Raw genomic sequence first — 15,355 nt, 5'->3', positions numbered from 1 at the left:
AGGCAAATAGTTCAAGTGACCCTATCTCAAAAAAAAAAAAGAAAAAATCACAAAAAAGGACATCGAGTGGCTCAAGGTATAGACCCTGAGTTCAAAACCCAGTACTGCAAAAAAAAAAAAAAACTTCTAAAAAATAATCACTTTCACTTAGTAGTTTTTGAAATGATGGAACTGATACCTAAAAGGTTTTCCTTAGCCTGGCATGGTGGTGCATGCCTGTAATTCCAGCACTGGGGAGGCAGAGGCAGGAAGACAGAGAGTTCAAGGTTAGTCTGGGCTACATAATGAAACCCTGACTCAAAAAGAAAACAAAAAATTTCCTTTATTCAACTTTTGTTTTTTGTTTTCAGTACTGGCGTTTGAACTCAATTTTTGTTTTTTTAACCAAAGGAAGGATTTTGTGAGGAAGCAGCATGAGAGCATCTTACTCAAGTTTCAAGGAAAATTTAAGAGCCTCAGACTGACTGTAAATGAAGGGAAGGAGTAATTAAATCCAAACGCTATCTTCCTTCAGGCATTGTAAAGCAGCTCCTATTTTGCAACAAATAGACTTTTTAAGTAATAGAAGGTGGCAAACTTAAGACATCTCAGAATTTTTCAGCCTTAAACCATTTTTTCAAACATAGTTCTCAATATTCTATGGAAAAAATACTGTATTTAAACTGAACTTTAAACCAAAAATACTCATTTCCCAACGTGAAGGGAAAAACACTATTCAAAATAATCTTTCAGGATTGGGATGCAGCTCAAAGTTAGCACACTGAGTTTAGCACACAAGGCCCTGGGTTTGAACCTCAACATACACACACACATAATCATCTTTCAAAGGGTGATAACAGAATTAAAAGCTTGAATATATAATTCAGTAGTATTCTGAACTCCTAACCCACAAAATCATGATGTTAGGGCACATAGTGAGACTTTATCTCAAAAAGAAAAAAAAAAAGTCTTCCTTTATTCACAATAAAATAAATAAAATTTGGGGATAGAAAAATCAAACTCACTGTGAAAAGAACATTCTACATCACAACTCTGTACAAAGCAATACTTACTAAACACACTGATACTTTTTTTTTATTGTATCTCTCTCTGTAGCCTAAACTGGCCTCAAACTTTCCATCCTCTGCCTCAGCCTCCTGAGTGCTAGGATTACAGATGTATCACACTGACTAGCTCTATTTTCTCTTTTATAAAATTCTAGTTGTGCCAGACATTGGTGGCCTCACACCTGTAATCCTAGCTACTCAGGAGGCAGAGATCAGGAGGATCACAGTAAAAAGCCAGCCCAGGCAAAGAGTTCACAACACCCTATCTCAAAAATACCCAACATAAAAAAGGGCTGGTGGAGTGGCTCAAGGTGTAGGCCCTAAGTTCAAGCCCCAGGACTGCAAAAAAAAAAAAAATTCTAGTTGTACAACATAAATTGATTTATAATCTAGTTTAAAAAATATTTTAGTCTATACTACTCACTTCACAGATGAATACATAATTCTACACAGAAAACTTAATGAAACCCAGGTGTCCTGATTGCTAATCCAAAACTCTTTTTCTTGTACCATGCTAACAGCCTGTAAGTATTAAAGCTCATTACCAGAAATTTCTCACAAACTCTCATGCATATCTCAGAGCTGAGTGAAAAGCTAGAAAGCCACACAGAGGTTATGAAGGAATCACGAATAGCTAAGAGGAACTGACTTCTCTCTTTTTTTTATCCACATCTTGTATTTCCCCTTCCCTCTTCACAAGATCTAGATTTCCCTCCCTCCACTTCCTTTTTCCTATGATCAGCTATATGAAATTGAGGATCTTAAATATTATTAGTTAGATATAATGAAATGTTGCAATACTATTCTTAAAAAATAGGCTAAGTCAGGTGCCAGTGGCTCATGCCTGTAATCCTAGCTACTCAGGAGGCAGAGATCAGGAGGATAGAGGCTCGAAGCCAGCCTAGGCAAACAGTTCAAGAGACCCTATCTCAAAAATACTCAACAAAAAGCAAAGCTGGCAGAGTGGCTCAAGTGATAGAGCACATGAGGAACTGAGTTAAAACTCCAGTACCGCCAAAAAAATAAGCTAACTGGGGTGCCAGGATGGCTTAAGTGCTAGAGTGCCTGCCTTACAAGCACAAAGCCTTGTGTTCAGCCCCAGTATCACCCAAAAGAAGAAGGCTAACTGAACAGTCCATCACTCTATCCTCCCCATCTCTGCCTCCTGAGTAGCTAGGTTACAGGAGTAAGCCAATAGCACCTGGCTACATCATTTCTTTTCAAAGGTCACTTTTTATTTGATTGTTTGCTTGCTTACTTAGGGTTTGGGGGCAGTTGTATTGAGACAGGGTCTTGTTATGTAGCCAGACTGGTCTTGAACTCCCAATATTCCTGCCTCAGCCTCCCAATTGCCATCAAGCCCAGCTGCCAAAAGTTACTTTTTTAAAAAACCGTATGTGGTCCAAAGTTGTTACTCTAAGTCATTTCAATTGAAAAAGACTTTTCATTGCTGCCATCTCAGATCGGATAGAATGTTTTTATAGGATTTTAAACTATTAATAGTATTAAAAGATTAACATCATTTTAGAAGATTACTAGTAATTGTTCCATGCATAATATAGGAATACTTTTTAAAGCCAAAGAGCCTGTTTAAATTTTTTAATCCTACAAAATCACTGTTGACTAGACTGGCAAAGTGGTTCAAATGGTACAGTGCCTGACAAGTGTGAGGCCCTGAGTTTAAACCCTAGCACCGCAAAAAAACAAAATCAAATCTCTGTTGAATGGTGGTGTTTTATACCTGAAAAATGTAAATTTATTGCTAAAAATATTAAAATAAGACAGATTTCCAGGCTGAATCCTAGCTCACACTTACTGTGTGATCCTGAGCACATTATTTAAACTCTCTAGGCTGGGTGCTGGTGGCTCATGCCTGTACTCCTAACTACTCAGGAGGCAGAATCAGGATTGCAGTATGAAGCCAGCCTGGGCAAATAGTTCAACAGATCCTATCTCGAAAATACCCAACACAAAGCAGGGCTATAAGAGTGCATGCCTAGCAAATGTGAGGCCCTGAGCTCAAACTGAGTACTGCCAAAATAAATAAATAAATAAAAATAAACGCTAATCCTGAATTTCTTCATCTACAGAATAGAAATGGTTATTCTATATTATTCTAATACTTAGTAACACTGAAGTAATAACATTCGAATTGTTAGTATCAAGGAAAGTACAAAACCTCAAAAGTAAATTAAAATATTAAAAATATTTCTCTTGCGGGGCACCGGTGGCTCATGCCTGTAACCCTAGCTACTCAAGAGGCAGAGATCATTAGGATCGCGGTTCGAAGCCACCAGGGGCAAATAGTTCCTTGAGACCCTATTTTGGAAAAAAAGCCCTTCACAAAAAAGGGCTGGAGGAGTGGCTCAAGATGTAGGCCCTGAGTTCAAGCCCCAGTACTGCAAAAAAAAAAAAAAAATTTCTCTTAACTGGAACATTTTAACTCTAAAACATAAGCAAAATTGGCTTACCCAACTTTGTGTTAATAAGAAAACACAATCTGTTCAAAATTCAAACTAAATGAGTTAATTCATTTGCAAAGCAGACGATTAAACATACCCCCAAAAAATGTTTACTCTTGGGGGAGAAAACTACATATGTATAAATAAGAAAACTTAAAAGATAAAAGTCTAAACTAGATTACATGCAAAACACAATGCCACAGAATTTCTTCAAATAGCATTATTATCTAGGACATACAGAATTCACTTTGACACTTCTCAATTTGTATCATCATAGAATAACATAAACAGCAAGATGGGTGAGTCAGAAGTCCTGAGTGTGAAATAAGCCCCCACTACTGAGGGACTCTTAACCTCTCTAGATTTATTTCCTCAGCTAAAGACAGGTTATCTGATAGTTTTGTGAGGATCAGTAAGAAAATCTAAGTGAAAATACTAGTCACTTTCTTTAAATATGTTGTTCTCATCTTTAAGAACTCCAAAAAAGGAAAAAAAAACTCCAAAGAAAATTAACACTTCATTTCTTTTTTTTTTTGGGGGGGGGGTACATGGGGAAGGTAGCAGTACTGGGGTTTGAACTCAGGGTCTCACATTTGCTAGGCAGGCACTCTCACAGTTAAGCCAATCCACCAGCCCCTTTTTGCACTGGGTATTTTCAAAATAGGGTCTTGTGAGCTATTTGTCAGGACTGGCTTCAGAATAAGATCCTCATGATCTTTGCCTCCTGAGTAGCTAGGATTATGGCATGAGCCACTGGCACCCAGCTAACACTTCATTTCTTGTTCAAGAGTATAATACAAAGTTATAAGACGAATCAAATCTTACCTTGGACACTTACTAGTGTGTAAGTAAACTAGCTTTGCTTCCCAAATGAAACAACTTAACCTCTCTGGGCCTTCAATTCTCTAAACTGTATGACATAAGTATTAGACTCTGATTTCAAGTACCACATCAAGAACAATCTAAAGAGTCAAAACATGTTCAAGAAGTTTCCAAAAATCACATGAAACTCTGAAACATCATTTCAAAGCCACATCTGGCTGATCTTGAGATCTGCTGCTGCCTTCACACTCAACACTATGATATGCATAGTGTTGCATATCTGTTTTAAGAAGGAACATTTCTCAACCCTCTCTAGGAATTTGTGCTGTTAGACATCCTCACCACCCTCTCCTACCCTCATCCCATAAGCATCCTCAAGTGGTCTTTGAAATACCAAAGCAACTCTGGGAAAGGCTGAGAGTCTGTTACAACTTGTTTTATGAGTTAAAGAAGTAACATCTTGGCCAACTTTTCAAGAAAGCAGTTAAAGACCCCTACATTTGACTTGGTATCTACAAGTCTTCTCAGGAATGCAGTCAAACTTCATACAGAATAGAGGTCAAAGGTCTTTTATGTGGTTTGTTTTTTCCTACTAGTGGAAAAAAACTACTCTTCTTCCCTTATTTGTACTGAATGTAGGGAAGGAATGCTATAGAGACAGAAGAAAGAAAATGCTGTTTTCTGGAGGAAATTAAAAGTTTCTGTAACTGTCAATACAGAAATTTATATATTTCACAATAGACATATCCCCTAGGATATTCAAACATAGGATGAATACATCCAAAGTCAAACTTACCACGTAAAGACCCTATGTCACCTCCTTCCCCCCATTAAAAAAAAAAAAAAAGACAAATCTTGTGGCTCAAACCTATAATTCTAGCAACTCAGGAAGTGGAGATTGAGAAGATCACAGTTTAAAGCTAGCCCAGGCAAGCATTTGGTTGACCCCACCCCAAGTCAACCAATGGCTGAGCATGGTGGTGCACACTTGTCATCCCAGCTAAGCAGGGTAGCACCAATAGGAGGACTGAAGTCCAGGCTGGCCCAGGTATAAAGGGAGACCCTGTTTCCCTTCTAATAATAAACACTTAATGATTTAATAATGTAACCATATTTTACAGAAACAATTCAAATCTAAACAATCCAATTCTATACATTTGGATGTGCAAGTGCTAAGTAAAACAGACAAGACCAAATATAATTTTGTCTAAATACATTAACATACACTTCAATGTGCCTTAACGTACCAGCTATCTCACGCTAAAAATGTACTACAATCACTCTGTCCTAAGTGTATGACAACAGAGACATAGCCACACATGTTAGCTGGCATAACTCCTGTGACTTAATGACTTAAACCTTCAACCAAATCAAGGACTAAAAATGATAACTAAGGTCTCAAGTCTGTTGAAGAAAAGAAATTTGAGCTAGGCACCTGTGGCTCAGGCCTATAACACTAGCTACTTGGGAGGTTGAGATCAGAAGGATAGCAATTCAAGGCCAGACCAGGCAAATAGTTCAAGAAACCCCCATCACCAAAATAATCAGAGCAACTTGAACTGGAGATGTGGCTCAAGTGGTAGAGTGCCTGGCTTGCAAGCATGAAGCCCTGAGTTCAAATCCCAGTCCCACCAAAAATAAAAGCAATTTGAGAAGCTGAGCATGGTGGCCTGCACCTATAACCCCAACTATGCAGGAAGCACAGGTAAGAGGAGCAGGGTCCAAGGAACAGGGCAAAACAGGAGACCCTATTTGAAAAATAACACAAAAAAGGTCTGAGGTTATGACTCAGTGGTAGACTGCCTGCCTAGCAAGCTCAAAGAAAGCCCTGAGTTCTGAGGGAGGGAACCAGGAGGCAGGGAAGCAGAGAAAGAGGAAGGAAGGAAAATGCAATTTCAGAAACTATTATACAGAAACCTAAGACTTCCTCAGTCATGGCTATAAACCAAGAACATGTTCAAATCTCTAATGTGGTTAACTTCAAAGAAATACATGTGAAATGTTTATTTGTAAAAGAGATAATTTTCTTCTATTTCAATCAGATGGTTTTTCAGACATCATCTCTAGGGTTCAGGGAGTAAAAGTTTATTTTGCTATATCAAGCTTAAAGGAATTTGAGAAAACCTCAGACATCTGTATTTGATTCCTTTGCTATGTTTTGTTTTCAAGTGACTCCTTCTGGATGAGTCACTAACGACAAACTTCTTAAAAGACCAACTGTGGCTGGGCATGGTGGTGCGTGTTGATAATCCCAGCACACAGGAGGCTGAAGCAGGAGGACTAAGAGTTTGAGGCCAGCCTGGGCTGCACAGCGGGACCCTGTAAGAAGAAAGAAAGGATGAGAGAGGAAGGAGGTGAGGGAGAGGGAGAGAGACAGAACAACTGTGGCATTATCCATTGGTTACATAGTACATTATGTTATATAGTATACTAAGAAGTTCAGTACAGTGTTGCTGACCTTCATTGCTCTCCAGGTTCTAACTACACTGCCTTACTAATTAATGACTTGCTAACCCAGGAGAAAGAGACTCATCATTTTGACAGATTACTGAGATCTTTCTATAAATCCACTCTTTCAGAAAATCCACTTCTCCACCAAATAAACAATTCTATTACATTAAAAAATAAAACAATGAGCCAGGTGCCATAATCCTTACCACCCAGGAGGCAGAGATTAATTAGGAGGATCGCCAGTCCAGGCAAATAGTTCCTGAGACCTTATCTCGAAAAAAAATCCGTCACAAAAAAGGACTGGCAGAGTGGCTCAAATGGTAGAGCACCTCCATAGCAAGCATGAGGCCTGAGTTCAAGCCCCAGTACTGCCAAAAATAAACAAATCACTGACCATAGGGCATTAAAAACATGTTACTGTTCGTGAAGGAGAAATGGATTTGTTTGGAGAGAAATTTTCCCCATGGACATATGTAAGAAATGATCACCCTACAATCACCAAAAACAGCAGAAATGCAATCTAGAAATGCATTTCTTGCCTACTTTCCTCCAATATCAGACAAATTTCACACATAAGTCCACTCTATATAACAAGAAAAATAAAAGGTCAAAAAAACATGAAGTACTTTAAGGTACTTAATTCTTATCATAAATAGGTAAGAATTTAGAGCTAATACACAAATCTATTTTGTACCAATGAGTGCTGAAAATATAACCTTACAACATCTTTAAGGAGTTAAGAATTCATTAATTCAGTAAAACTTTAAAGCCTATTATGTTGCAATGAAGTGACCAGTTACAAGGCAATAAGGGTTAGTAAAACAATTTCCTGACTTCCAGTAGCATACAGCATATAGCATATATTGTAGTAGTATAAAGTACAAAGTACAAAGTTACAGAAGGAGCCATTTCCAGGCTGGGAGAGTAGGAAAGTTTTATAAAGATAATATAGACTTCGAATACACCTTGAAGATTTATTTGTTTGATTTATTTGGGGGGGCATGGAAAATAAACTTTTTGTTTTGTTTGGCAATACTAGCATTTGAACTCAGAGTCTCCCAAACAAGCATTCTACCTCTTGAGCCATGTTCCCAGTTCTAGAAGGTTGCTTTAATATTTTCATTACTATGATATATATATAATATATATTCCATATAATATACATTTTCTATGCTACAATGGATTTTTCTCTTGCTGAGGGAATGACACTACCTCTCTCCTCATTATACAAGATCCTAGTAGAGGTGTTGATTATAGTGTCCCTCTCAAATCCCACCAATCCCCCCACTTAAATGACCCTAACTATACTCACTGGCTCCCCACATATACCAGCACCTCCTAAACACCAAGAGACAAGACACACACAGACACACAGACAAAATGGGAGGGGGGTGTAATGTATCCAAAGCTGGCCAAAATCTCCACCTATGATACAGTAACTGGTCATTGGTGATCTGTAACCCAGTTAGAACTTGTCAGAAGTTTGTTAAAACTGATACACAGATGTGTAAAGTCTTTATTCAGACTCATGAGTTTGGCTGGGAGTTGAGAACTGCCATCTTTCTTCATACATTAAGAAGCCTATGAGAAATAAAGGCAGTAACAAAGGAAAATGCAGGCAAGCAATACACTACTACAGATTGAGTCTTACTTCCCAATTAGGCAAGACAACTAAGTCAGAGACTTCAGATGATTCTACTAGGGACACACCAGAGTCCAGTCTCTACCTCTAGAAGGCAAGGAGCCAAATCACAGCTTCATCAGAGTTTTTGGTAATTCCCTAATTCAATGACAATAGTTTACATAAAGCTATCCTCTTAGCCGGGTAATCCTAGCTACTTGGGAAACTGAGATTGGGAGGACTGTAGGTTGAGGACGGCCCAGGCAAATAGTTTGTGAGACCTCACCTCCAAATAACCAGAGCAAAATGGATTGGAGGTGTGGCTCAAGTGGTAGAGCACCTGCCTTATAAGAAGCCCTAAGTTCAAACTCCAGTACTGTCAAAAAGATAAAGATATTTTCTTGCAGGTAATAGGAAAATAGCAGAGCTTACTAGTAGTAAACATGGCTTGCTGACAAAATAGTGAGATCCTGTTAGTACAATAACCAAAGTAATGTGTTTTGAGAAGGCAAGAATTTCTTACATAGTAATCTCTATATGTATTGTCAATTCTAGAGAAAATGTGGAATCAGCATGTACACAAAGACAAAATGCAAATGAAACTCAGAGATGTTCTGATACTGAAATCTAATTATTGCTTTCTAGATACTAGAAACTAATTTTAAAAGAAAAAGGCAAAAGTACAAATAAAAACATCAGAAATAACACATAAATGAGGGCAATAACTCTAAATCTGCTTTAGAAAGTTTCTTTTTTAAGCACTATGTGAAACATAAGTTAGCAACACCACTTCTATGAAACAGACTTTCAAACTCAAGAAGAATCTTTAGTCAGTTACAACATACTGGGGAGGAAGAAAGGCCAACTAAACCCAATGACACCAACAGAAAAAGTATTATGGTGGAACTCATTAAAAAAATCTTTGAAAATGAGCATCTATTTAGCATTACAAAAGTACAAAATGGGAATGGAAGAAAAATCTAGCAACTGACTGATGAGAAATCATTGTACCTGCATAGCATAAAACTTTTTTTTTTAAGCAGTACTGGGGTTTGAACCCACGGCCTCACATTTGCTAGGCAGGTGCTCTACTACTTGACCCATTTTTGTGTTGGGTATTTTCAAGATAGGGTCTTGAGAACAATTTGCCCAAGGCTGGCTTTGAACAGAGATCCTCCAGATCTCAGCCTCCTGAGTAGCTAGGATTATAGGTCTGAGCCACTGGACACCACCATAACATCAAACTTTTAAAAGACGACTATTGAGATATTTAATAAAGGACCATAATTCCTTTCTCAGAATTCCTGAGGCCAGGTATATCGTAGAATTTAGAATGTTATAACCTTCAGGAAGGTTAACATAATGTAAGCACAAACATGTTACAAAACACCCAGGAGCAATTCATTAAGCATGCCATTTGACACTCTACTGTTTCTATAGGAAAGCAAATATATTGTGACAAAACTATAGAGAACTTCATATTAGTTCAAGTTTGGTTGCTAAATTAATTCATTGCAAACCTTAAAAGCTTCCAGCTTCCAGAACTTTGGGATTTCAGAAATATAAATAAAAAGATTACAACCTATAAGGTCATAATAATTATCTCTCAAAGTTTCAGATGTGTTAGGTATCCCAGAGATCCATTCTATAGTGCAATTCTATAATGGTGTTAGTCATTCAACACTTGGCAACATATGTATTCCGTACACATGAAGTTTCTAATTTTAAATACATAGTCCTAATACAGATGTTCAGCACAGAAAAATTTGAAAATACCAAAATAAGATAAAATCACAATCCTCCCACCTAAATATAACCATTATTATCATTATCTTTTTTTTTTTTTTTTAAAGGTTGGGTCTCACTATGTACCCTAGGCTGGCCCTAAACTCCTGGGCTCAAGCAATCCACCTGCCTAAGCTGGGACTACAGGGGCACATCATTGCATACAGGTACCACTAATAAATTTTTGGTTACCAAATTTTTACTCTTTCTATTCACATTAATATAATTAGGATCAAAATCTCTATAGTTTTAGCATGGATTTTTTTTCATCGTACTAGGTAAATGGAATATCCTTTCCACATGAAGACCTTGTTTTTTCTTAAATTGTAGTAAATTCTCAACCATCATCTCTTCCAAAAAGGCTTCTGCACCATTCACATTATTTCTTCTTTTTAGAACTCTTAGTTAGCTGGGCACCGGTGGTTATGCCTGTAATCCTAACTACTCAGGAGACAGAAATCAGGATTGCAGTTCGAAGCTAGCCCCTGCAAATAGTTCACAAACCCCTATCTCAAAAATACCTAACACAAAATGGACTGGTGATGAAGAAGAACGAAATGTTATCATTCACTGGTAAATGGATGGAATTGGAGAACATCATTCTGAGTGAGGTTAGCCTGGCCCGAAAGACCAAAAATCCTATGTTCTTCCTCATATGTGGACATTAGATCAAGGGCAAACACAACAAGGGGATTGGACTATGAGCACATAATAAAAGCGAGAGCACACAAGTTAGGGGTGAGGATAGGTAAGACACCTAAAAAACTAGCTAGCATTTGTTGCCCTTAACGCAGAGAAACTAAACCAGATACCTTAAAGCAACTGAGGCCAATAGGAAAAGGGGAACAGGTACTGGAGAAAAGGTTAGATCAAAAAGAATTAACCTAGAAGGTAACACACATGCACAGGAAATTAATGTGAGTCAACTCCCTGTATAGCTATCCTTATCTCAACCAGCAAAAACCCTTGTTCCTTCCTATTATTGCTTATACTCTCTCTTCAACAAAATTAGAAATAAGGGCAAAATAGTTTCTGCTGGGTATTGAGGGGGTGGAGAGGGAGGGGGCGGAGTGGGTGGTAAGGGGAGGGGGTGGGGGCAGGGGGGAGAATTGACCCAAGCCTTGTATGCACATATGAATAATAAAACAATAAAAAAAAAAAAGGGCTGGTGGAGTGGCTCAAGGTGTAGGCCCTGAGTTCAAGCCCTGGTACCACAAAAAAAAAAAAAAGAATTCCCAGTTAGATGTAAATTGGTATCACTCAATTTTTAGTCATAGCTTTTAATTTCTCTTCATCTCCTTTGTGCATAAACTAATCCACACTTTTTTCTTCCTTTCCTTTTTTTTTTTTTTTCCATTGCTGGTTTCAAATTCAGAGTCTCATATATGCTAGGCAAGTGTTTTACAGCTCTCGCCAAAACTTTGTTTCAATTTATTAATTTTCCCTTCAAATATGTCTGGTCTAGAGTTTAGTCAGCCTGTTTTGTTTTTGGTTTTACTTTTGAGAATTCATTTTTTTGTCTTTTATATAGCCATCTACTCATAAATATCTGGGTTTTATTCAAAACATGTTGCTTTTGATAATCATTTAGTCTATCTTTTTTGAAGGATCTTTAAAATACCGTTGTTATGAAATCACTCTAATATTCCCATTAGATTTTGAGTGAATTTATCTCTTGGTGGTTCTATTTATTTTCTAAGTAAGGGTCTTCCTCGTGATTTTATAGGCTCAACTCTGCCCTCTTTTCCCAGGAAAAGGTAGGCCACACCTATTCCAGAGCCCATGACCTCCTGGCACTCTTGTACTCTGTGACAGTGGGGAATTTACAGCTCCTGATGCTGAGCCATCTGGCAACTCAGCCACTTCTGTGTCTTCAACATGCTTTTAAAGCAACAGCTGGCAACAGACAAGTTCATTCTTTTTTCATCCAAATGCAGCCCAGCTCCTAGTTTCATCCAGGGTATCTGGTTCCAGTTCTCCACACAGTTATTTCCACCAGTTCCTGAACTCAGACTCTAAATGCATGTACCATTTCTGTTGGTAATCCAACAGAATGTTTATCCTGAGTATTTCTTCTTCTTCTTTGAGACAGGAGTGAGAAAGGACTTAACCTAAAACCCACAGTGTAGCTCAAGCTGTCCTAGAACTCATGATCCTTCCAAATGCTGGAATTATAGATATGCTCTACCACACCCAGCCCTTGCTAAGTATATCTGTATCTTTTCCTTTTCTTTTTAAATTTCTTAGTGCTGCATTTAGCAGAGTAGGGAGCCAAGCAGAATAAACCACACCATAGTAATAGTAACAACAGTTAGCATTTATTCAACACTTACTATGTTTTATATTTATTTTCTTAAGTTCCTCTGAGCAATCTTATAAGATAGATACACTTACTAAACCCATTTTAGAAGTGAAAAAAAAAAAAAAAAAAAAAACAGAGGCATGGGGCAAGACAATCTTCTGAAGATCACCAGCTATTAAGGATCAAGAATCAAACCAGATGTCTAATTCCAGAAACCATGGTCTTAACCACTGGCTTCCATCCTGAATAGAAAACTCTTTGTAACTTTGATTGTCTTTTTTCCTCCCACTTACCTATGAACATTTTGTACACAGGCAGGATTTTAATTGACAAAACAGAGTGGAGCTTATTCCAGGTTGTAAAAAACACTTCAGCCTCTTGTTTTATTTATTGTTATTTTGTCTAGGCCCATACCTAAATTAGAAATACAGTCTTCAATGCCCATCTTTTTCCTACAGCCTTTTCACTTTCCCTGAGCTCCAAGCCCCTCTGTGCCTGTCCCTGGGTACCCAGGACATCCATACAGGCTTTCCTTTGGCTCTCTCTCCACCAGCCTCACTCTGCCCTAGTTTACAATGTCCAGAAAAGGACTTTCTAAAGGTATCCATACAAAGTACGTCTGTGGGCTTTTGTTTTCCATTTCTTCAAAGCCCCAAACCTTAATCAGAAAGGATTAAATACAAATTTAATATAAGTAAAAGGCATGGATATTTAATGTAAGTGCAAGGCATGAAACATTCAAAAACAAGTCAAACTCAATTGTAGGTTTCATTAATAAAAGTGTAGGGTGTAGAAAAGTGAAGGTTATCAGTCTCATTCTATGTAAGAAACTGTAATTGAATAGCTCCTAAGGACCAGGTACTGTGCAACACACTAGGGATCCACAATCACACCTTGTCTTTTCTAGTCTATGTATTTTTTTTTTTCATGTAATCTTCACTGTAGACCACTCTGGGAACCAGGTGCTCAGCTTATAAAAATAAAACTCATCTTCTGGAGGGTTTTCTGAGCAGCGAAAAAAAAGTGTTTTAGAAGCTATTACTGAAGCTGTTGCTTGATCACCTAAGATGCTCGTTCTAGGTTTACTATCTAGTTTTAAAACACAAGGTCAAATTAGGTAGGGGATGGAAAAAAAGAATAAAAGGAGTCTAACAGAACTGAAATAGGTAGGAAGCAGTAAATGGGGAAAGCTCAGTATTTGCTGGCTGGAAAACTGCAGTCTGTTTCCTTTTTAGCATTTTTAAAAAAATATGACCCTTGAATAATCTTTAATTGCTAATGTCAGAGGAAGTTATTATACAGGCTATTGGGATTCAATTTTTTCTAACATCAATTTCAGAACTTACAGATACTTGCTATGATGAGTAAGAAGATTAAGGCAGAACTTGAAACTGGAGATGGAGACACTAGTTAGGAAGCTAATACAAAATCTAAGTAAAAGATAAAATCTAAAATTTGGAAGAAGGGGGGTTAGCGCTGCCATTCACAGATGCAGGAATCTCAGGAGAAGATGTAGATTCTGGACAATAAATGGATTTGGTTGGGTACATGTGACCTTGATGGTCAGCAAATCACTTGGATGGAGATATTTAGTAGACAGTTAAAATTAAGTTCTGAGAGAGACTGCACGTGAACGTGTTCAATAAGAGGCCTGGACCTACCAGGTGCCCGTGGCTCACACCTGTAATCCTAGCTACCTAGAAGGCAGAGATCAGGAGGATTACAGTTTGAAGCCAGCCTCAGGCAAATAGTCCCTGAGACTCTATCTTGAAAAAACCCATCACAAAAAAGGGCTGGTGGAGTAGCTCAAGTGGTACAATCGCCTGCCTAGCAAAAAAAAAAAAAAAAGGCTGATCTTCTGCTCCAATCTGGCCAATCATCTGCAACTCCCCAATAGAGGGTCTGCCACCGAACAAACTTTCCTATTTTCCTATTAAAGCAGTACTCTGATTCACACCTGGCTAACTTCTAGTCATCTTTAATAATTTTCATATGTCATTTTCCCAAACCCCACTTAGTTCTCACAAAGAGAATGATACCTAGGTCTTAGAGAGAGAGAGAGAGAGAACGAAAACAAATAAAAAAGAAAAATCAACTTTCCTTTCCATTCAGTCAAATGCTCCCCCCAGACAAAGCCTCGGAGACGGGGGTCCTGTGTCTTCAAGGGTGCCGACTTTCAGAGTGTGTACGAAAAAGAAGGCAATACTTTACAAAAAAAAAAAAAATCCCCAACAATTCTATCTTTGCCCCAGGGTGCTGTAGGCACTGGCCCACCCTCCCGCTAGAAAGTGGCAGCGCACGGATGCTGCTTCTGACCAGTCCTCCGGAGACGGACAATCCAGCCGAGACTTGCTAGCACGTGGCGCCCGCAGTAGGCTCGGCCCCCCGGCCGGCTGCTCTGATTGGTCAACGGCTGGCAGAGCCTGAGCTGCACCTGAGCGAGAGGCTATTGGGCTCGACAGGGCGCGAGGAGAGGTCGTCGCCACGCGGGCAACTCCCGGAGCAGCAGGTCCTGCGTCTTGGCCCCAACTAGGCAGACGGGCACCACCCAGCGTCGGGGAGCCCAACCCCACGTGGCCCTGGCTTGCTGCAAGCACCGTTACCCTCCTCCCCAAGTCGGGCAGTGCTCACCTCAGCGCTTGCGGCACCTCCACCTTCAGCTTTTTGGGCTTCGGTTCTTCTTCGACTGCTGCCATCTTCGCACTCCCACCTTACTTTGGCTCCACCGCACGCCCCGCCCCTCGGCATGATGATCCCGCCCCCTAATCGTATCACCGCCTCCTTTTCCCTAAACTCCGCCTCTCTAGACCCCGCCCATTGCGTGACTCTCTACTCCACCAGCATTGGCTTCTACCCCTGGGCGCAC

At 39.0% G+C, this 15,355-nt stretch overlaps 1 protein-coding gene across 2 annotated transcripts in view; it reads right to left on the bottom strand.

Annotated features, from left to right (window-relative positions):
* Adk (adenosine kinase) overlaps positions 1–15,257 on the bottom strand; it is a 502,187-nt gene extending 486,930 nt beyond the window's left edge. For both annotated transcript variants that reach the window (XM_074079212.1, XM_020160795.2), the window contains exon 1: positions 15,121–15,257. In XM_074079212.1, coding sequence (XP_073935313.1) covers positions 15,121–15,185 — 65 coding nt within the window. In that variant the 5' untranslated portion in view covers positions 15,186–15,257. The remainder of the gene's footprint in view (positions 1–15,120) is intronic.
* Between the last annotated feature and the right edge of the window lie 98 nt (positions 15,258–15,355).

This window comes from Castor canadensis, chromosome 7 (assembly GCF_047511655.1).
Source record: "Castor canadensis chromosome 7, mCasCan1.hap1v2, whole genome shotgun sequence".
NCBI classification, from domain to species: Eukaryota; Metazoa; Chordata; class Mammalia; order Rodentia; family Castoridae; genus Castor; species Castor canadensis.
Note: the sequence above shows the minus strand (reverse complement) of the source record. Positions and strands in the feature narration are given on the sequence as shown.